Below are 23767 nucleotides of genomic sequence, written 5' to 3'. Positions count from 1 at the left end.
CTATTATGAATAGCGACCCTCTTTTCCTATTATGAACAGCGAACCTCATTTCGTATTATGAATAGCGACCCTCTTCTCCTATTATGAATAGCGAACCTCATTTTGTATTATGAATAGCGACCCCTTACTCCTATTATGAATAGCGACTCTCTTCTCCTATTATGAATAGCGACCCTCTTCTCCTATTATGAATAGCGAACCTCACTTCGTATTATGAATAGCGACCCTCTTCTCCTATTATGAATAGCGACCCTCTTCTCCTATTATGAATAGCAACCCTCTTCTCCTATTATGAATAGCGACCCTCTTCTCCTATTATGAATAGCGACCCTCTTCTCCTATTATGAATAGCGACCCTCTTCTCCTATTATGAATAGCGACCCTCTTCTCCTATTATGAATAGTGACCCTCGTTTCTTACTATGAATAGCGACCCTCATTTCGTATTATGAATAGCGACCCTCATTTCGTATTATGAATAGCGACCCTCTTCTCCTATTATGAATAGCGACCCTCTTCTCCTATTATGAATAGCGACCCTCATTTCTTATTATGAATAGCGACCCTCTTCTCCTATTATGAATAGGGACCCTCTTCTCCTATTATGAATAGCGACCCTCTTCTCTTATTATGAATAGCGACCCTCATTTCTTATTATGAATAGCGACCCTCATTTCGTATTATGAATAACGACCCTCTTCCCGTGTTATGAATAGCGACCCTTATAAGTAATGAACCTTATTTCGTATTATGAATAGCGACCCTCTCGTCGTATTATGAATAGTGACCCTGATTTCATATTATGAATAGCGGTCCTTATGATTAATGACCCTTAATATGAATTATGAATAGCGACCCTCATCTCACGTTATGAATAGTGGTCCTTATGATTGACGAACCTTATTTCTTTATGAATAGCGACCCTCTTTTGCCATTATGAATAGCGGACCAGGAAGTACGGGAATTTACACGTTATGAATAACAGTCCTTATGAATAGCGGACCTTATGAATAGCGGTCCTTATGAATAGCGAATAGACCCCGCTTCCACATATTCATTCCAAATCGCATGAAATCCACGAACTTCACATTTATTTGTACAATGTAATTGGAAACGAAATGTATGAAAGGTGAAATTCAAAGAAAATCACAAATATGTCAACTAATGTATCACTAGAAACCGGTAAGCTAACAGATGGCCATCGTATAAGTTTTAGATCAACTGCATATCGGGTGATTTATAAAAATACAAATACAACCACCTCCATAGCAGCTGGGAAATACAAGAGATTCGCCGGAAAAATAACGATGTTTTAATGAAGTCACTATATGGACCAATACTGCCCAAGCAGACGACATCCCATAAAGAATGAACATAATTGCAAAGCTATTATTTGTCAAATTATAATGAGTTTAGTGTATATAAATGTGATGGCATGTCAAACCATTCAAACGGGGATATGACCCGATTCTGATAACTAAAATCCTTTGCTTGTAAATACACGGGATAGGGGTTAATTAACAATCAAAGAAACCAGACTTTCAATGATTGAAAAAAAAACGAAATGATCTTAAGGACGGCGTTTGTTCCCTCTTGAAACGCCGAACATACCGCCTAGTGTGCAGCTGAATATACAATGGTGTCTTATTTTGTTTACAAGCGACAGATTCCTTTATTTTTTGTATCACTGCATTTGTCATCAAAATAAACACATAAATTATGTCCATACTGTGATCTCACACATCTCAGCAGCGTTCGGAGAGCTCTTTAGGTGCTATGCCGGGGCTGTATTTAAGCGTTTTGTAATTTATAATAATCGTTACTTCGAATGTTTCCAAGCATTGAATTTTGATAACCTTGTCGAATCAAAGTTTCAACTTTGCAATAATGAAAATAAAGTTAGTTTTTAAAATCAATGAATATCTACTTGAATACAGAAATTTGTTTGGTTGCATATTATGTTTGCACGTATAGCCTTTTAGACTCGCATGGTATAAGTTGAGTTTATGAGGTAATACGATTTACTTGCCTATGCCTTTGTGCCGATTTCCAATGCTAAAGTGCTAAAGTTAAGAGATGGTTGCCGAAACTTGTATCTACGCGATGATCCTTACAAAAAGTGCTGGTGGTTTCTTTCACACATGCCCGGGTTAATTTACAATCATTGTCAAATATTCCATACATGGATGATGAAGAACAATAATGATTAAAGTGATACATACATTATATACCCATTGATATTTTGAACATGCCCAAAGCGCTTTACATTTGTAATAATAATAATAATAATAATAACAACATTTATAATGCGCACATATCCACCCCAAGAGATGCTCAAGGCGCCTAAATAAAATAAAACAGAATAATTATTTTGCTCTCCAAGTGCATACACTGTAAAATTTGTTGTGTAAAGCTGTGTAAGGTAATTCAATAAAGTTGTGCACCACATGAACCAAGTCTGGTTCATACAGTACACAACCTCGTTCGCATCCCACATAACTCCACACAACGCCTTGTCAAAAAAAAATTACGAAGAAAACAAATAAGTTTTGAGATTTCTCTTAAATGATGCGACTGAGGAGCAGGAACGAATGCTTAATGGGAGACTATTCCAAATATTGGGAACAGAAAAAGAATTGATGCGGGGGATTTGCAGAAGAAGAGGATCTGACCTTGAATGTAATAAATATCTTGATTGCCAGTGGATGGGACAAAACAGACTATAGAAATATAGGATTGGATAAGGTTATACATGGATTTATTAACAAATAGTGCAACTTTATACATTATTTTCTTGTGAACAGGTAACCAATGTAGTTGTTTAAACAAAGGAGACACATGATCATATTTTCTTTCATTTGAAACAATACGGGCTGCTCGAATCTGTATACGTTGAAGTCTATCAATATCCAAAACATTAATATTAATCAAAAGAGAATTGGCATTATCAAGACGGTTTAAAACGTTCATTCTTCTCCTTCTTATTCTTCTTCTCCTCATTCCTCCTTTTCTTTCTTTTCTCCTCCTCTTTTTCTCCTTCTCTCTCTCTCTCTTTCTTCCCCTCTTTTGTTCTACTCTCTTTTCTTTTCTTTCTTTTCCTGTCCCTCTTCCTTGCTCTTTTTCCTCCCAGTGCTCCTCTCTCCTTTTTTCCCCTTCTGCTCCCTACCATTCCTCTCGTTCCTGTATCATTTTTCATAATTAATACTTGTTAAACAGCTTTCATATGAACGTAGAGTACAGATAACATTTGTTTGTTTTCTTTATGAAGTTACTTACACATTAGTCGCATGTATTCTTTCTAAATTCTATATATCCATTTCGCATTTATGTAACATCGGCTGTTTAGAGCAACAATGGCATTGATCCATATTATTTTGACATGGAATTAACGCCCTTGTGACCCCAAAAAGACATGTTAAACGTGTCCGTTCATATTTTGTACATTATGTATCATGTATTCCATAATGATTAATATGAAGTATTAATATGGAATTAGTGTCATATGATTTGTGATACTTGGGTTAGTTTCATGAAATTTGAACAAACACTTTTGAAATTATGCTAACAATTGCAAATCTTGATCTAAGTTTGCAGACCTGAGATGACATTTGACCTTGACTTTGTCACCTAAAAGACTAATCACATGATTGGTGATACTTGATAACCCTTATGTTAAAGTTTCATGGAATAGGAATGTATACTTTCATAATTATGATAAAAATTAAAAAACTTAACCTCAGGTTACATTTTTGATGATGCCACAACATAGTCAAATGACCTTTGACCTTGACTTTATGACCTGATATTCTTCTCACATTATTGGGGATACTTGATAACCCCCTTTAGTCCAAGTTTCATCGAATAAGAAAGTATACTTTCAAATCTGAAATCCCATCTATGCCCAAGGTCCCTTCTTACTAAACTTTACCTATTAAATATTTACAACCCTTCGGGCTTGGATAAAATTCAAAATGTGGATTTCTAATTCGATACCAGTAAATAACAAATGTTGCTGAAATGAAATAGTTTCACTCAATAAGGGAAATTGTATGATCAACTGTCTTTATTAATCATTGAGCTTTCAGCTATAATACAAGTACAGTTTGTACACAAATAAATTTAACAGGGTATAACAATTTTCAAAAACAAATTCCTTACCATGGCATTGCTGTAATTTAAGATCATACATGAGGAAACAATTGAATTTGTATCACAACCTATTTCATGAGACATTCCTAAAGTCTGAACATTGTTGAAGAAACCTTTTACAGCAATGTTTGCAAATGCTTGACACTATACAAAGGATACTATACATGTTCTGAGGTTCTTTTCCACTGTTCAAGGAAGTTCACATGATCTCCTTCCGATACATGAGCAAACATAAAGTCACTGCACACTCGGTGGAAACATGTCGTTATGTCGAAACTTCCTTCATCAGCTTTTCAATAACAAATATTTCCTAGATTCCTTTTTTGTCTCATGTTGGATACAACTAAAACTATTTCTCACAAATTGAACCCTAACATTTAAGCAGCTTTGAATATTAAAACGGAAATAGCATTCAACAACATTTTAATGTGTGAATTGCTGTGCTAAATGCATGCACAAAGCTGTAGTCTTTGCTCACAGGACCAGGTGACTTGGTTTAACCATTACTTCTAATCAGAATTCAAAACCTCTAACGACTTAGCCGTCTTCAATATTATCTCATGTTTATTTACACAGACCAACTTGATATGAATTACAACCTGAATTTTGAAAAATGAGGCAAATTAATGACATTCAACAGCAGGCCTCAAAGTCATCTACAGAAAACTGAATACATGTATCCTTGAATGGCTACACAATAGGAATAAACTAATTCAGGAGAGATCGTGATTAGGAACAATTACTTAGTAGTTAGTACTATGACCATGTGCAGATGTGACATAAATAACACCTTGCTGAACTGAATGCAGTTTGTTTAAATATTATAGGTTCTCATAGAATATTTTCTAATAATAAATTCCTTATGGCTGGAACAGTGGATTTACCCCATGGATTACAGAATAACATCAAAAGATGGACTACAGTGTACTTGACATACCTAAAGATAACACCTAAGGTACAATTGGTATGGTTTGTGGTCATATACTGGTTCATAATGTGCACCAATTGCACTTTATATACAAAAGTTTAAGTTGTTTAGGTCATAGAACAATCAGCTTAAGTCAGGGAACTATACCACTTCACCTTAGAGCAAAATATATCTATGCTATGTGGCCACAACAAACAGAATAAGGAAACATAACGGTAAAATGAAGACGAAGGCCTGATTATTTTCTTACATTTAGAAAACACTTCCACTTTTGCTGGAATGCAAACATATACGAGAAATTGTTTCTTAACACTACACATTCTCTCTGCTGACCTCTTTCTCCAACCCTTCATGTATTTGCAAAGAAAGGCTACATTAGGATAGTACCCCTTTCCACTCCTAATCAACAGAAATGGAGATACTTTGCTGATAATGAAACTGTTATCCTAATCATCTATACTCTTTCATGAATGTCTTCTTCATTTACGACCCCCCCCCCCCCCCAAAAAAAAAAGGATTTACAGGAAGTTTATACAAAATTACTTAATTTACGTAGATGTACGCCTCTTCAGCTCTGGTGGTGTCATTCATATCCCCTGCAAGAGAAATACATGAGAAATACAAAATTAATTTTGATTCATGTACAATACCTTGTTGCATGTAATATTATTTATACAGGAAAGGGAAGAACATGATCATTTTACATACCATCCTAGTTTTAAAGGCATTGTTTCCAGTTTTACAAATCTGAGAAGCACGGCCCTACATGTTATCAGTGTCTGTGATATGGTGTAATATTGAAGCCCTGAAAGAATTGCGCTTAAAAATGATCATTAAGTTTGTCAAAAAAGTAAAAAATCTTTGAATGAGCAGTTTTACTATACCCATTTTCCTGAATAGACTGTTGTGTTATATAAAAAAAAACGTCTGGAAAACGTTTTTTGACATTTCGAATTCCAATCATTAATATCTTGATAATCAAACATGCGATTGGCTTGTAAAAGTCAAGTGAATCATTTCTAACCTAAAGGTTTATAATTATGATTGCAGCATTAGATAAATCCAGGATTTTGTTTAGGTTCAGAGGCAAAGCTACATAATACCTTTAAAGATAATATAACAGTTTTTTTCTAAGATTCCCCTTTTGAGACTGCAATGATCATATCCTTCTTTAATTGACATGAGAGTCACTCCATTATCAAAACCCTCACTTTAGCTTAGCTACTATGATTTTACAATACATGTATATGTGCCACAAAGAAATTATCCATTGTCCAATCTCAATTACTTAAATTTATTGAGTTTCTTACACAAACCTCAAATGATCTAAATCGCATGACAAAAACTAAAACATAGCAAGAATTATAAATAATATAATTAGATACTTACTCTACCATTGGTGCTATATCCCAGTTGGTTTTTGATGATGCAGGAGGGTCGATAGTAACACCCTTCTCTGTGACAACAGCAATCTCATACTGAAAAACAATGAAAATTAAGGGGAAAGAAGAGACATAAGATATGAACTTATTACAATCATTCATTACATATTGTTCAAGGTTCTGGAATCTACCTCAATACAACTGAGAGTAAAACTTCTCTGTATGAAATATTTTTTTGCATAAATATTCAAACTTCAATGTTTACTACCCTTTACTACTTTGCATACATCAATTTTTATTTATTACAAATACGTTATGAACCTAGGATTACGAAAATCTATATCACTTCTAGTCTTAAAAGTATTAGATTTCCATTAGGCAACTTGTATCTGTTTTTAAATTGTTTCATAGGTGAGTATTTTAGCTCTAAAAGCCAAAAAGTAGAAGTTTGCTGAAACAATTTGAAAACAGATACAAGTTGCCCAATGGAAATCTAATCTTTTAATGCAGCAAATCCAGGAAAAAAAGCTCTCACTAGAAAGAAACTGATTTCTACATTTATTTTCATCATTCATTCAGTTACTAAGGGATATTTGAGACAAGCCTGTCATTTGAGGGAAGATGCTATGAAGAAAAAAAAAGTATTCTAAGTCATTTGAAAGTTTGCACAAACTTTGATGCACATTGTGAACAACCGCATGGTGCCCAAATATCAGGCTGATCATGTTCAACTTTTTTGTGACAATCAAATGAATGTTAAACAGATCTGGGGAGTGTTTCACAAAGACTAAGATCGACTTTAAGTTGGACTTAACTATGGCAGGCTGTTCATGCCACTAATTGTTCTCACCATTGGTCTCTCAAATATGATCTTTAGATAATATTTTTTCCAACAATAATAAACTATCAAACAATGTAAATTCTGTAGATTTGTGACCACGATTGGCAAGTCCCTTGAGAAACCAATGCCAGTGAATGATGACAGAAAATAGTGGCATGAACAGCCTGACATAGTTAAGTCCAACTTAAGGTTGATCTTAGTCTTTGTGAAACACTCCCCAGGGCCACAACTACCGGTAATAACGAGTTTCAATTCTCGCTACCCTAAATAGGTACGAAAATCTCGAAATTCGCGAGACGAGGTAATTTTCACTCTCTCGGGTCGTCACTACAACTTCCGGTATAGAGTCCCATCCCGCTGGCGCTATAGCGCCTGTGTTCGCTGTGCAGAGTTTTCACGCACACTAAAATCGATGCCAATCAGTGTAATTTGTACAGATTATAATATGCAATGGAAAGCTTCGGGCAGAATTAGTGACTTTAGCACAAAAGGCCGTTAAACTCTACCGTGAAAGAGAGGGTTGTGATCACGAACGCCTGCACAGGAAGCTGTAATGTCGAAAAGCTATCCCATAATGCAATGCGCGTTTTCAGGATTTTCCCCGGATCTCGGCAGAATCGCTATTTGGGGTAGCGAGAATTGATCCATATCAATCCCCAATCCTCAAATCAGACACAAAGTTGCAAATGATTTCAAGATGCAAAAGATCCAAATCGATCAAAACTCTTTCTACCATACATTGTAGGACTCTTAAAGGCACACTGTCCTACTTGTAGCTACTTGCTCCCTCTATATAGAAAACTTCCCTAATCGGTGCCTGTTGGTCCCCCATGATCCTCTTTCTTATGTTAAATGAGAGCTGAGTTAATGAGATAGCCACCTGTCACAGTGACCTCGCTGGCTCGCTGGGTGGTCTAATCTTTTCTAGCTGAAGTAGTAAAGCCTGCCTTTAAAAGGTATTATAACCTTTATCAACTTTACCTTATTGAATGATCTGGCATCCCTATAGAAGAGAACCTTGAGGCACCTCTCAACGACAGCTCTGGCTTCCTGCTCTGTCATGTTACTGTTCTTCTCATGAGCATCACGCATCATTGGCTGGTTCAAAGGATATATTAAGGTAAGCTCAACATGACAAATCTATTAATCAAACAGCCTATCGGCTATGTTCTCATGTTATTTTTCCCCAGTGTATCAAAAAAATGCACTCACAAAACAAAAAATACAAAGGAGGAAGATTTCTCTCTAAACAACATTATCTTTTTGTAAAATTTCCTATATGTTCTTTTGCTAGCAATTTCAGATGGACCCGATGCATAATTTAAAAAAATTTTTTTTTCACCTTTTAAAAAGGTTAGATAGTACCTCTAGAGCCATAAACATATGAAATAGGCCTAATATGAAACTAGGATTTAATAACATGTTTAACCAACTATCAAATAATCGTCTTACAGGATTATGTACATATGACTAAGTGCACTTACCAGAGCAATGTAGGCACCGTAACCACAGGCTACATGTGGGGATTCATAGGCTACTCCAATTTTATCTACATAACCAAGGAAACTGTAAAGAAAATAATGAGGTACATATTCTAAACAACCACATAACAAAAGACAAATTATACATGAACCAAAGATGTCCTAGTTATTGGCTATTGAGAAAGAGCTATCTTAAGACTATTATTATGTAAAGGTTGGTTTTCAACAATATTCTAATTTGTCCCAAACAAGGAAGTATAACTCTCCGAGTGATGCACATTTCAACCACGAATTTGATTTTATTTGATTTGATTTATTTACCAACAGCAATACATATACATTGCATACAGGGATTTTACATATACAAGAAGAGAAACTATTGGTTGGTAAAAGGGGCCAGATAATACCACATGTGCTAGTCGAGCCTAACCCCTTAAACAGCTAAACAAAGTATTTTGGTACAAATCAGTTTAGAAAACGTAACAAAATCAAAAATAATGAATTGACTTTTACCATTGATACTTTAAAAAAAAAACAAGAATACTCAACAATGTCTTACGATATACAAACTAATAATGTAAAATATAAATTGTGTACATATGCAAATTATTTAACTTGATATCTCATTCACGACTTATTCAACAATTTGAGCCACTACATTAATGAGGTCTAAACCTATTGTCTTTGAACAAAATTTAGTCCATCAAAAAGACATCATACAATCAGTAATGTCATCTTGAAAATGAACAAGAATCTCTCCAGTGGCAAAAAAAAAAGCACCTCACCTTTCTCCATTCTGGAATCCCCCAAGGACCATGGTGTTCCATATTGGATTGAACTTTGACCTTCTATTGTACATGATTCTTGTAAGCCAAGAGAAGAGAGCTTTTGGAGTGAAGCTATGTCCATCATTAAGACACTCATCATCAATGCTGTGGGTGAATGGAGTGAAAGAAGACAATACATGGATGAGTCAAAATGTTTAAAGCTAATCTTGAGCTCTGGTATGGGAATTGCATTTTGAGATAAAATTCCTATGATTTATTCTGGATTGTTTATCCTGCAGTAGATTGGTTGTTTGAACCAGTAAAAATAAAAGCAAATGCACAAACTTACTGGGCATCATCTTCACATAATAACAAATCACAACTACCATTTGCAGATAGTGACCTGTATTAAGCATATGGTGTCAGGCCTACTTACCCGGATTTCTTATCTTTCTATGCTTGTTACTAAGCCACTATACATTTTCTTACAAAAAATAAACATGTACATGTACCTAGATCTACATGCAAAACGTCATACAACACTTTAGTACTTCAGGTTCAAGGACTTGTGGCAATGTAAATAATGATAAGATACACCAGAAATGCATTGATAGGCCTTCAAATTCCTATTCATTTTTCTTTTCTTCATATGGCTGGCCCAGGTATTTTGAAATATTGAGCCTTAACAATCAGTATGCAATTTCTTTGGGGGAAATCATGCCTGCCCCCCCCCCCCCCCCCCTTCACCTCTTTTTTTTTGGTTAAGTTCCTGCCATTCACAATTTAAACATAAAACTTATCTAAAATACTCACATTTTTTGGTCAAGCAATTCTGAGACAAATTGAAAATCTGCATAGTCTCCAGCCCCTGTCAGTACCGTGTTGTCATTGACCTTAGTCACACGGGAGATGTTCCTGAATCGAGCCAGGGATCCATATGAACCCAACATATCTGCTGCAAGGATAACACCTCCATTGAACTTCATTCCAAGTGTAGAGGTTCCAGTAACCATAGGGTTTCTACATAAAAACAAAAATACTCTTACGTCACAGACATGTAAGTACAAATTTACAGAGTTTGCTGAATTTAGCTAACTCCCTTTTTATTATTATTATTGTAAAGTAAGTATCAAATTTGCAAGGTAAGCACATTTTTTTAATGTAAATGTACATCGCATGTATTTGCATTTACCATCATGAACGAACACATGTAGGGCAATTAAGCAAAATGGCCATCACTCCAAATTCCAAAATCTCATATTTTTGGTTAATTTTGTTACCAAAGTGCTTTGTTCTAACTAGTAGTAAGATTAAGACTAAGAAGAGTTCACTATTCCCAGAGTTCACTTAGTCTACTCTACTACTAGATCTTGCGAACAATGAAGGCAGTGTGCACTGTTCGTTAAATTGTATACACGCACATCATCATGAAATTTCTCCATAGACCATGTGTTGCAGCTTTGCCATCACTAGAACAACGAATATAATAAGATTGCGCTAGGCCTAGATCTAGACCTATACCTTTTGTCGGCGCTTGTTAAGAAACCTATCTAAAATTTGACCCATAACTCCGGCGTCGGCGTGGAGATCATACCCTACTAAAATATACCCAAATTTAGGCCAAAATGGAAGTAAATATTCATTAAATTTAAATGTCAAAATAAAGATCATGAGTTAAAAGTCGTTATGTTTATTACCTATTTCGTGTCAATTTTCTTGTTATTTTTGCAGTAGATCTATATTTTGCAAAAACGTTGATGTTAGTATACACTTTTTCACAGGTTTCACGGCAAACTGCTGCACAATACAAGTGCATACCGATGGTTGGTTGCGGGCGGGCGGGCGCCTGTGTCAGTGTGTGAAGTTATCTTTCGTAATGAGGATCTGAGACATAATACAGTAGTCTAGATTACTTCACACAGGCGCTCGCCCGCCCGCAATCCACCATCGGTATGTACTTACTGTTACGGGTCAAATTTAGGATAGGTTTCTGAACAAGGCTACAAGTACAAGCGCCGTTTTGTCTACCAAAATTCAAAACGGTCATTTCAGCTGCACAGAATTGGCGATAACCCGGCTTTACCAGTTTACCTGAACCAATTTTAAAAATTCAAAGTTTGTATTGTACTGCTTCTCAGCCAAACATCATTTAAATCAGATTGGGTGTTAAATTAAATAAATATCACTTGACCGGAAATAGTGTTCCTTTTTCATTCCATACAAATCAATGACAAGGTTTGCACAGTCATCTCAGTCAGACTCAAACAAGATCGACGACCATTGCCTTTTTTTTTTGTACAATAATTTATGCAAGACTTACAGAGTGTGCTTAGCTGGGATGGTACTTGTACTTTTTACGCCACCTGGAGGGTCATAGAAAGCTCCTGGGCGAGGTCCATGGGTCCACAAACTCGTTGGAATTTCCATGTCCATTTTGACTTTTTTGTTGAGAGATTTGTGCTGAATTAATTGAAACTTCGTCAACAACAGATGGCGCTTTAGCTCTATTCTGACTTGACGTTACTTTTCTCGTAGCAATATATCTCGGAGTTCGCGAGACCAGCTGCTGTCTTGACGACACAAAACAAGTTCACCGTGTGCTATGTATGCATGCAAAGTGAATGTAAAATCTCGCTGATCATCAAGGAAGAAGAATTGTATACATATTGCACGCATACTGCTGCAACGTATGTAGAAGTGTGTGCATTTACACTGTCATGACTGTAGACTGTCGTTGACCATTCCCGCAACTATCAACTGCTCACTTCAACTTCAAGAAAGAGAATTCGTATCCAACTTCAAATAAAAGGAAACAGTTAGTGGGAAATGCTCCTGTAGGCTGTACAATTGGACTGTCACCGTGAACTCCAGCACTGGCACTTGGCAGCAGTGCAAGAATCATACACCTCGGCCTCCACCGTCCACGCACGATAAGGACAAACGTTCAATCAAGTGACTGTCTGGATCGAGTAGTTTTGAAGATTTCTAAGTTTAGTCACTAGACCCTACTGCTGGGGAGGTCATCAACATGGTGAGAATTGCTTTTGTTCAACTAGACTCCATGGTACATGTAATTAGTAGACTGGTTATCCAGATCAGACAGATCATTTCAACTTTTAATTTTAGGCAACAAATCAAACAAGATTTCATTAAAAATTAAATCGTCTCATTGACATTGACATTTGATTAGACTCAACTAGCTTGACAGTTTAACTATCAATCAACTAGGTAGGGTCCCGGTCGGCTCCTCTCTTGACTTTATTCTAGACACAGAAGCCGGCCAATGCATGGGTCTGCTGTCCGTTAAGTTGGTGGTACTTTGAGCCACCAAAACGTGTTTAAGCCTAAGCCTTGGGCCCTAAGGGTCTTTTTTCAGGATTTTCTTCGTCGAAATTGAACTCTGTGTTGAAAATCTTGCAGCTGTATTTTAAACTGTTACTGTCAATGGATGACAGAAGCGGATCTAGAGGGGGGGTTGGGGGGGTTGCAACCCCCCCCCAAAAAAAAAATCCGGGGACCATTTTTTTAAATCTTTTCTTTTTTTTAAAACTTGTAATTTTATTTCATTCTATTTCTATGTATTCATTTCATTTATTATTATTATTATTATTATTATTATTATTATTTCTTTTTGGGGGGAGGGGGGGGGGGGTTGGGCGAACAAATGTCACAGAGTCCCTTGCCCCCCCCCCATCAGCTTTTTTGAGGACACGGGCCACCGCCGAAGTGACAAGCTAGGCCAGCGTTGCCGATTCTCATCCCCAAAATCCCCACATTAAAATAAAAAAAAAAAAAAAGGAAAAAAAAAAAGAAAAAAAAAGAAAGAAAAAAGAACGCACGCTGGAGGGAAACCCTTTCAAGTGCAAATATTGTGAGAAGATATTCAACTCATCTGGTAACTTAACCAAACACATGATAACTCTGGATATAACTGTGTATTTAACTGTTACTTGATTTAAAAAGACGTTATCATTCACTGCTTTTTATGGTCTCCATTGTGTTAATAGATGCCAGGAAAACATCACTTACGGGGTTCAAATAAACACCCCAAAAAAATCGGCTCGCCGCTTCGCGGCTCGTGAACGATGCTCTGCATCGTCATTATTGGTCAACCCCCCCCCCCCCTGAGCAAAAAGCTAGATCCACCCCTGGATGACGTCATCTTCCTTCATGCGCAGAAATAGGGGGAGGGGGGTAGATGTTAGAGATCTAGATCTACAGGTTCATTGCAGGTATCTTCTGCCTAAATAGTTTGTGGTTTTATGATGACTAAAAAAATACGCTCTAGCTCTATGACAATGGAAGAATATTGAATTTAGTTTTATTCAGTTTAACCAGCTGCCACTTTCATAAATGTTGATGTTTACTTCTGCAGACGACCACCCGGAGACAAAACCTGACCCATGCGACCCAGGAGCGCATGATGGTACAAGCAAGACACCAGGAAGACACCAGAGAGGACCACCTGAAAAGACTTGCCAATGAGAAAGTACTAGAAGCGAACATGGCCAGTGAGGAGAGGGTGGAGAATAAGAGACATATCAGGAGGGTCCAACAAGAGGAAATGGAAAGAAACATGTCAGAATCTATATTAAAGGTAAGATTATTCCCAAGCTAGGGCACAATTTTTCTTTTAATACACTAGCTGTGATTGTAGTAATTCCATGCAAGAATTATACAATTTAAGATTACAGCTCGATGGTGAGATTACAACATTTTCAGTGAAATAGAAGAATCAAACAAAAACTTTTACTATGACATTGTAGATCCTGTGTGTCTAAATCTTAAATAGCTCATATACTGTAGATATGAAAAGAAAAGAAAAGCTTTATGATATTATACTTTCCAGCAGATAAAGACAATAATGTACACAATTCAAACACTGCCATTATAAACACTCAAAGAATAGTACATTCAAGCGAATTAGGATGTACCTGTATATGGACTTAAAGTTAATAATCCTGTATTAAAATGTAATTGTCTCTACTCCCTTTTCTCTCCAGGCTCAGCAAGACCGGATTCAGAGGGAGCAACAGATGGAGCAGGAGGAGCGTATAACCAACAGGCTCCAGCAGCTCAAGCTGGAGACCCAACGCCAGGAGAAGGTTCGCCAACAGATTAGGGAGAACAGCCTGGAGCTTAGGGAGCTAGAGGCTAAGCTAAGGGCAGGATACATGAACAGGGAGAGGGCAGCACAAATTGCGGAGAAGGAGGCCAGCAAATATGAGAAGACGGTAAGCTGAAAAATATATGAATTGCTGCATGTATATTTATATTTGTCAATCTTTTGCTTGCTTAAAGTAGCTGAGCGAAGGTTTCAAAAGGCTTTTAACCTTAATAATGTTGGTATCATTGCAAAGTTAACATTACAATATTTCTAATGGTTCATATTTAGTTTTCAAAAATTGTTACAGAATTGATTTATCCGCTATTAAAAGTGGTGAAATTACTACCCGATTATTCCGCTCTTGATCGGCCCACTATTGTGACATACGATTTGTGACGTATTAGGTTGGGCACATGATCGAGCGCGAGAGTGCTCCCTAGAGCTCTCACACAACTCTCGCCTGCGCTGCATGCATTATACGTATACAAATGCCACTCAAACACTAAATATCTGATCAAAATGTCCGGGTCGAAGAAGAGGTTTTGCTTGATTTAGAATTCGAAGTTGATGAGCACAGCTCCATAACTAGTGGTACTGGTAGTGATAGTGATAGTGACGATGATGATGATGGGGTGTAGGAGGGATGGAAGAAAGAGAACAATTCGGAGGAGACGGCGTCGATGCTGGTGCAAGTCAAGTGATAGCATATCAGCGCGAGCTGGCTGAGTTGCCAGCTGCCGCTCAGCTCCCCCGGCCCTGCTCAACTGGCGATCGATCTGTCATGCACCCTGTCACTGGGGTGATTGGGCGAGACACTTTCTAATTTTTCGGGATGTGTAGGGCTTTTTGGCAAATTTCACGGATAACAAAACAAAATTAGATGTGAGATTATATTTGGCAAAAATCAACTACACTGAAATCGCCATTCATAAATAGAACATCATAAAAATGCAAAGGGACACTCGCGATTCACTCATCATGGTCTCCGTATATAATCAACAGCAATCACTATCATGCCAAGGCATGATAACCGAACAAATACAAAACATCTCAGCAAATTACACAGAACGGAAGGGTATTTGGACAAATCAAATTGCACGATTCACCCCTCGTATTATATTACATAAATTTGCTTAATCAGGCCTTAAATTTCAATATGTTTAGGGCAAGGCCACTTTTCTGTAGGACACATTCCTATATTACAGCACAAATAGGAAGAATTGGAAATGGCACAACAATTCTCCAAGGCCAATGAGAATGGCATTGAGGCCAATCAAAAGGGCATCCACGGCCATGGCCTTGGTGGCCTTGGATTAATTTAAGCCCTGCTTAATATTATATGTAATTACATGATTTCTAGAGACTGTTATTCCACTTTCTGGTCAGTATATGAAGCATGCGAAGTCTGGACAATGTAAACGTTTATATGCAAAATACCGCACGCAAGCTGTGTGAAAGGCGAGCTTGAGGCCTCGAATTGCAATCGTGCCCAACCAGTGACGTCATAATCGGCCTACTGCTCAAACAAAATTTTCAATCCAGGAATAGATGTTCTGAGAAAGTTCTTGGAAAAAGCTTCTTACCGCGTTTCATTTATATTTACAAGACTTTAGAGCAGAATGTGTGTGTTCGAATTGGTCTACGCTTTCAGGACATGTATAATTTGCCCATTTTGAGTGATTACCGTAATTAACGTTGTATAAACCGCCCTCGTGTATTAACCGCACCCCTCTTTTTCGCCCTAAAAAAAACAAACAAAAAAACAAAAAAAACAAGCCAGGTCCGTGTTAATAAAAACCCATGCGGGAAGGCCTTTCATTTAACTGCGAGGTGCAGCTGAATGTGTAAGATCATTAATGTTAATTAAAAAAACAGTAGAGGACCTAGGATAGAACCTTGTGGTACACCATGTGTAGGAATTATTATTATAAACTACATATTGAGATCTATCAGAAAGATTACTTTCAAACCAAGATGACAGACAAATTTGAGTGTTGTTCTAGTTTCCTAGTAGTGAGTCAACACACCTATTACTGAGCTGGGAGACATTGCCAGGCATAGCACCAGGTGGAGGGGCATAAATCGAAACTTTAAATTTTTTTTTTTTTTTTTTTTTTTTTTTTTTGGTGTACCGTGTATAAACCCTACCCCCGACTTTGAATTTTTTTCGGCGGCAAAAAGGTGCTGTATTATTTTGTATGTATTGACAGTTCAGTATTGAGGGGGAAAAAAATCTATATTAACCTTGAAACAATGTTCATAGTCCAGCGTATATTAGACAAAGAAGCAATTACAGTACAAGTCCTTTGTAAATTACTACATGATTGGGAACGGTCAGTCTGTGTTATCCCTCTCTCTCTCTCTCTCTCTGGTTTTCTGTCTTTCTCTAATTGCAGAATAATTATATGTGTCGCTGCAATGCACAGTTGCACCAATCATTTCAACATGATACTCTGTCTCATTGCAATCATAGTATTCAACACATTACTCTTCCTTTCAATTATTAGGCACGTGACGCCGAGATCGCTCGTCTCATGATGGACGAGTCGGCCCGTGCTGAATCTCAGGAACAGCGTAAGCTGGTGGAGCAGTACCAGGAGAGTGTGCACTACCAGCAGGAGCTGGAGAAACAGCTGGAGGAGAAGGAGAAGAGGAAACAGGAGGACTACGAGGAGTTCCTCAAGGAGAAGCTCATGATTGATGAGATTGTGAGGAAGATCCATGAAGAGGATGAAAGGTACCAATTGAATTTCTATTTTTTTTTTATGGAATGAACGTCGTAGAGATATGCATAACTGTATGTAATAATGATGGCTTTAAGAAATATTGGTTTTTATTTTTCTGTGATAGAAGTATAAATGAGAAATGTTGATAACATTAACATACCCAATTACAACAAATGTCTGGTGACAAAAAATTCAAACGAACTTTTAAGAAATTAATTCAATCAGAAAAGAAAGAAATATTTAATAAAGCGGCAAATATCTGTTTTTAACACATGTATAAATATATATATATATTTATACAGTTAGACAGTATTTACACATATTTGCAAAGTAGAGGACGGCGCACAAGACACATTTTATATAAGGTTTATGATTTCCAATGTTGAACAAATTTGTTTTATGATACTCAAAAGAAGAGATAATAATCACCAAAGTCTTATCTTGGTCTAAATCCGCACAGAGAAAGGGAGATCTACTATGAGAAGCAACATGCCACCAAGCGTTACATCGATGAGGATGCAGTCGCCCGGCAAAAATGGAAGGACTTGGAGAGACAGAAGATGGAGCAAGAGAACATGGAGATCCTCAAGTTTGCCACACTCCAACAGCACAGGGAAGAGGATAGAATGGAGAACAAGCGGCAGCAGGAGGAGGCCAAGGCTTCGGTCCAGAAGAACGTAAGTCTTGAGTGTTCAGTGCATACCGTTTTTGTCAAAGATTCAAATTCAAGTTACCGTTCTGTAACTACTTCCTCTTCTAGCAACCACCTTTATTTAAAAACTATATTGTCTGTTTTCTTATGAAATTTAAATCTATTGCTGGGTGTAGGCTCTTGTCCAAACTCAGATTTTACAAAAGAAATTAGTAGGAGAATTACGTTTCCGTTTGGCTAAATATGATTTCAGACCCAGGGTCAGATTTAATCAAAGTAGGGGAATGAGGGCCATCTGTCTACTAAGGTTTCTTGGTGGAAAACCTTTCATAAAATATAACTTGTATGTAAAGATCACCTTTGTGTAGAAAGTGATTGTGTGCTTCCCTTGAGTGATCTGGAGGGCGTTTCACAAAACTTGTCATCCGTGACAAATGACCGGTTTAGTTATAAGCTACTGAATCCTTGCTTCTGATTGGTTATTAGTAAAGTTGTCACTGATTTTTGTCATTTGTCATTGGAAAAAGGTTTTGTGAAACGCCCCCCCCCCCCCCAGTATGCTGGTTTGACTTCCGTAGTCCGTGAATGACATTCAATTTATCTTTTCTTTCCTTCCACCCTACAGTTGAGTGATGACATCGCCAGGAAGCGTGCCATGGAAGAAGAGATGGAGCGGGTGAGGGAGGAGCTCTACCACGAGGAGCAGGAGGAGACACAGCGCCAGAAGGAGATGGCCGAGATTGAGAGGCAGATCAGGCAGAGACTGGAGCTCCAGAAGACCTATCAGGAGCAGCTCAGACTCAAGAGAATGCGCAGGCAGGCTGAGATGGGCGAGGAAGAAGAGTTCAAGCGCCAGGTAAGTTACATATGAAAATATATTATATACAGACCATTTTATCATTACTTTCTGTGTTGAGAGCCAGAAGGCTGTTATTAAAGGTACTATGTCCCATTTGCAGGCCAACAAAACAAAAAGGTTAAATTCCAGCGGCATTTCAAAGACGATACTATTTTAGAACTTCCCTCAAAACAAAAGGGCTTGAAAATGGCTTTTAGTGGGAAAATAACAACCTGATTTTCAGACCCTTTTACTGAATGGTCATACGTTTTGTGCTGCACAAAGACTCAATCTGTTTAATTTTGGCCATCAGAAATAGTGGGTTATTGTTGTAGAAAAATGCTCATGTACCTGTTACAGCTCATTTTATGTATGTTATTACCAAAGCAAACAATATGTCAGTCAGTCACTCAATAGTGTCTGACAGTGAAGTCTAGAAGGTAAACAGGTTTCCTTTCATAATTTGAATACTAGGACACTGCAAATGTTTAAATTTCACAGATAGGACAAACATGACGCATTCGTAATTCCTACAAAGTTCTACGGAATTTGATGCTGGCTGCAAAAGGGACATAGCTAGTATATTTAACATGGTGTTGAAGTGCATGAACACTTTCAGCAGCCAATGTATCCATATTGAGAATCATTTTTGATCCAAACTGCTCCACTCATCATGTCTTTTCTTTTTAGATTAAAAATAGTTGTACATGTAGATGAAGATTCATGTATATCTTATCTTAATGTTTGAATGCCAAGCATTTTTTGGTTAATTTTTATGTTAGCGCAATGTCAGGTGCTTTCTTTTCTTAAATAATTGGACTTAATTGATCCAATTAAATCCTGTATTCCTTCTCATTCAATCAGTCAAGACAATACTTGTTTACTGTATGAACTAGAAGTATTGCTCTAAACAAAATAAAGATGTAAATCATGATCAAATAGTCTATCGCTGAGTTCTTGCATTGAATTCACTTGTGACAAATGCCTAGCTAAATCAACATTAATTTGTAACCTCACAACTGTATCTTTCTCTTTAGATGCTGGCTAAGTTTGAGGAGGATGATCGCATTGAGCAGATGAATGCCCAACGTCGTCGCATGAAGCAGCAGGAACACAAGCGCCGTGTAGAAGACCTTCTCGCAGACCGTCGTGCCCAGTTTGCAGCAGACAAGGAGAGGGAGAGGGACGAGCGCGAGGAGGCTGAGAACCTGGAGAGGCTCCGTATGCAGATCATCGAGGAGGAGAGACAGAGGCTCCTCAAGGAGCATGCATCCAAGCTCCTGGGTTTCCTGCCAAAGGTAAACTTGGCTCTTTATTCTTTATCAATCATTGTTGTCTATAGATCTGTATAATAATCTGAAGAGTTTAATTCCAAAAGGAGCTAAATCCAATTTTAATTCAAAGTAAGTTATTGATATCAGAACATTGTTCACTAAAGTACCCGTCTTTCAAAAAAATTATTTACCTACATTTTGGGAGCAATTATAAAAAATGCACCTTCTAATATCATTTTTCCATAGACGCCTATACAAAATCTGGTAAACAATTTCTTTTTTCTCAGAAGTTACAAAAATGGATGTAGCTCCTTTTGGAATTAAACTCTTGATATATTGAATTTGAGTGAGTGAGAGGGTAGGATTTCAACATGACATTTCTATTGCCTAATGCAACATTCAAAGAGAAGGTTGAGTTCTGGGGAGAGGTGAAAAATAATTTTGGAGCGTTTTTATTGTTATTATGCAAAAGTGGAAGAACATTAGAGAAAAATGTTCCCTGAAAAAGTATTGCTCTTCAAATGCCTTCATATTCTAAATATGACATGTAACAGCTTAAAAATGTTGGCCTCATTTTTATGCCACATGTTTGTGTAGTGCCATATACATCTTTCTGTGTACAGTGCCTGATACTTTTACCAAGACTGGGCCAAATTTCTTATCATTTTGATAGTACACATTTTGGCAGTACACACTAATACTTATATGCTGCTACATGATCAACCTTTTCTGATCGATTCCACACCGTTTTTTTCACAATGCAATCGCATGACCAGAACTCAACTTTATCTTCAATAAAATTGGATCATAAAGTGCTTATTCCTGAGGATACACAGTGTTGAACACCATCTGAATGGCTTGGTTTACTAACATATTCAATTTTAAGGATGTTTCTTTCCTGGGGACCCAGTGATGAGTTATTCCATAAACCTATTATTAAGGAATGAACTACATTACTTCAAATCCAGTCTGCATAAATTACTTGTTGCAATGTCGGGCAAGCATCAAGCAAGCTTTCAGGTTGTCATAAACAACCTTTGTGTAAATGGTATGCGTACAATTTGAATATGTTAGTAAACCTGTCTACTGATTGCTAACATGTTTGTATAGTTACATATTAATTTCCTGAACACAAAGAAATGTTCCTGATCCTTTTAAAATAATTTGTATTATTTTTCTCTTTTCTTCTCTAGGGTGTTATCAGAAACGAGCAAGACCTGGAACTGTTTGATGATGATTTCAAGAGGAATTACAGTGGCAGACAGAGAAACATACATAGTGCTGAAGGCTGGGAATAAACAATGCTGATAAATGTACTCTGAATAGTACTAAAACATGCACTAATCAACTTAAGAACAGAACTTCTCTTGCAAATGTATGGATGGACCAATTTTTGTGTCACCTTGAAATTGATTAGTATTGATACAGGAATTTTTTTTTGTATTGGTAGTAGTTTTAGAATGAGCTACATTCAATAATTCATATACAATTCATATACATGTATGTATAGCACTCAAGAAAAATATAGAAAATATGAAAAAAGGGATATTCAGATTTTTTTTTCATGGGGATGCTTATTTAGGACATACACGTACTAACATCAAAATTTGTACAGCACTTCAATTCATTATGGGTATCAATATAAGAATGCGTACGCAGAATTCCGGATCATCATTTTTTATAATGCATGGGTAAGGTTTCTCATTTCTTGTTAAGGTTTAGCAAGACACAGAAGTAGTGTGTAGGGTTGAATGATAACATTTGCAGAGCGTATGCAATATTTGCTGGCCCAGGCCACAGATTGTTTGGAATAAAAGATAGCATAAAACGTTATGTTATTTAGTCAAACTTATTGTTATGCATTAATGAACTCAATGTCAGATATGGTGGTGGGAAAGAGTCCTGGTTATTAAATCTAATTGGAAATATGTGTCGGGTTGAACATCAAAAACATTGATCTAGAATATATTTATTACTATTTACTCTCTTGAATACAACGATGTATTGTGCCTTTAATCTGTTGAAATTATTCTACAATAGAATGGTCTAGAATAAACCTACCGGTATGTACATATTCCATGGTATTGAAAAAAGGGTGATGTTTCGTTAATGATTCATTGTATGTGACTTGTCTGAGAATATATGTATGTATCTTTGTATTCAGAGTTTTTCATTGTTTATTTTGTGTTTTATATGGAAAGCCTGTGGATATATATTTTGGATGAACCATACTTACCATTCAACATTTGTTATATTATTTTATATTACTGTAACAGAGGCAAATATTTGTTTCAAATCGCTTGTTAAGAAAAAAACGTTCATTAATTTAAAATTCTTTCATTACAAGTGGGGGCAGTAATACAAGCATAACTTATTCAAGTCATAGATTCAATAAGTAATCAAAGTCCAGAAAACCTCTTTTGTAGCAAGTGTACATTGTAGATCATTTCAGCAACAATATAGCGTGCCTATTATACAGTGTATTGTTTCTAAAGATGAACATGCTAAGAAAATACAGCAGCTAACATGGGCATATCAAAAAGTGTAGAAGGTGTAGAAAATAGGAAATCATGTGTCCTCAAGACTTTGTCTGCTGTGATAATTATCTGCAAATTAAACCAACTTGTAAAAATGTTTTGGCTATTTTAGAGTACCGGTAAGAATATTCTATGCTTATAATAAGCATAGGTATGATTGGAAAATATATGTAAATATTGCAGTATATACTTATTGTCAATTTATGTTAATAAAAAAAGAAGATGATAAAGTATTTTTATGACTCTGGTAGTTATTTGTAAAAAGGTGTGTATGTGATTATGGTATTGATTGTGATTGAATGAATATTGTATGTAACTATTAAAATATTCAATGATGAATGTAAAACAGCCATAGCCATTGAGTAATGGCTGTAACCTCCCAGTTATAATGGATGTCATATATATATATATATATATATATATGACCAGGGGAGTGTTTCACAAAGAATAAGATAGACTTTAAGTTGATCTTAACTATGGCAGGCCTTTCATGCCACTAGGTCCTCTAACCATTCCTGGCAATGGTTTTTCAAGGGACGTACAAGTTGTGGTCACAAATCTACAGAATTTACCTTTTTTGATAGTTTGTTATTGAAGGAAAAAATATTATCTATAGATCATAATTGAGAGACCATTGATGAGAGCAACCAGTGGCATGAACAGCCTGCCATAGTTAAGTCCAACTTAAAGTTGATCTTAGTCTTTGTGAAACCCTCCCCTGCAAATGAATAGTTATAACAAGACAAAAATGAACATTGTGACTTTGGCAAAAAACAATTTTTATTATAGCAATGATCAAGTGAACTAGACACAATTCACAATACTCTCTCTTTTCTTGTGCTGGGAGAGTGACACTTTTTTTCTTCCTGAAAGTTTTTGTATGTAAACAGAAAGCTATTTGTTGTTTGTTGGCTATTTTATAACCATTGGCTCAAAGTTTCAAATTGTATACAGCCTTACTATTTGTAATATTGACAGAGAGAGAGAGAGAGAGAGAGAGAGAGAGAGAGAGAGGGGGGGGGGGGGGGGGAGGGGGGCTAAAAAAGTCTGATCCCCAAACATTCTCTCTGTATGGGAGGGTTGCAT

General features: G+C 36.7%; 2 protein-coding genes across 2 annotated transcripts; one reads left to right on the top strand and one right to left on the bottom strand.

Moving 5' to 3' along the window:
* Positions 1-4044: 4044 nt before the first annotated feature.
* Positions 4045-12054, bottom strand: LOC590445 (proteasome subunit beta type-4). The gene is made up of 7 exons (XM_790050.5): positions 11868-12054; positions 10361-10567; positions 9566-9712; positions 8784-8865; positions 8281-8397; positions 6466-6554; positions 4045-5672 (listed from the first exon to the last, which is right to left on the bottom strand). Exons 1-7 carry the CDS (start codon positions 11978-11980, stop codon positions 5660-5662), a joined length of 768 nt encoding a protein of 255 aa, XP_795143.3. The 5' UTR covers positions 11981-12054; the 3' UTR covers positions 4045-5659.
* Positions 12055-12205: 151 nt separating this feature from the next.
* Positions 12206-22914, top strand: LOC590467 (meiosis-specific nuclear structural protein 1). Its single transcript, XM_790070.5, has 8 exons — positions 12206-12578; positions 13923-14144; positions 14551-14781; positions 17162-17391; positions 17841-18057; positions 18658-18888; positions 19908-20168; positions 21338-22914. Exons 1-8 carry the CDS (start codon positions 12576-12578, stop codon positions 21440-21442), a joined length of 1500 nt encoding a protein of 499 aa, XP_795163.3. The 5' UTR covers positions 12206-12575; the 3' UTR covers positions 21443-22914.
* The last annotated feature ends 853 nt before the right edge of the window (positions 22915-23767 follow it).

The sequence above is a fragment of the Strongylocentrotus purpuratus genome, unplaced genomic scaffold, assembly GCF_000002235.5.
Source record: "Strongylocentrotus purpuratus isolate Spur 01 unplaced genomic scaffold, Spur_5.0 spur5_scaffold_6, whole genome shotgun sequence".
Taxonomy (NCBI): domain Eukaryota; kingdom Metazoa; phylum Echinodermata; class Echinoidea; order Camarodonta; family Strongylocentrotidae; genus Strongylocentrotus; species Strongylocentrotus purpuratus.
The sequence above is the reverse complement of the archived record's forward strand: the minus strand, read 5'-3'. Positions and strand labels throughout refer to the sequence as shown.

What these genes read in the sequence shown, in the direction of transcription:
- LOC590445 (XM_790050.5), bottom strand. Translation starts at nt 11,980, where the DNA reads ATGGACATGGAAATTCCAACGAGTTTGTGGACCCATGGACCTCGCCCA. An exon ending in GAATTGCTTGACCAAAAAAT is followed by an intron (nt 9,713 to 10,360) that starts GTGAGTATTTTA and finishes ATTCACCCACAG; the next exon opens with CATTGATGATGAGTGTCTTA. An exon ending in ACGGTGCCTACATTGCTCTG is followed by an intron (nt 8,398 to 8,783) that starts GTAAGTGCACTT and finishes CCTTTGAACCAG; the next exon opens with CCAATGATGCGTGATGCTCA.
- LOC590467 (XM_790070.5), top strand. An exon ending in CCAGCAAATATGAGAAGACG is followed by an intron (nt 14,782 to 17,161) that starts GTAAGCTGAAAA and finishes TTCAATTATTAG; the next exon opens with GCACGTGACGCCGAGATCGC. An exon ending in TCCTGGGTTTCCTGCCAAAG is followed by an intron (nt 20,169 to 21,337) that starts GTAAACTTGGCT and finishes TTTCTTCTCTAG; the next exon opens with GGTGTTATCAGAAACGAGCA.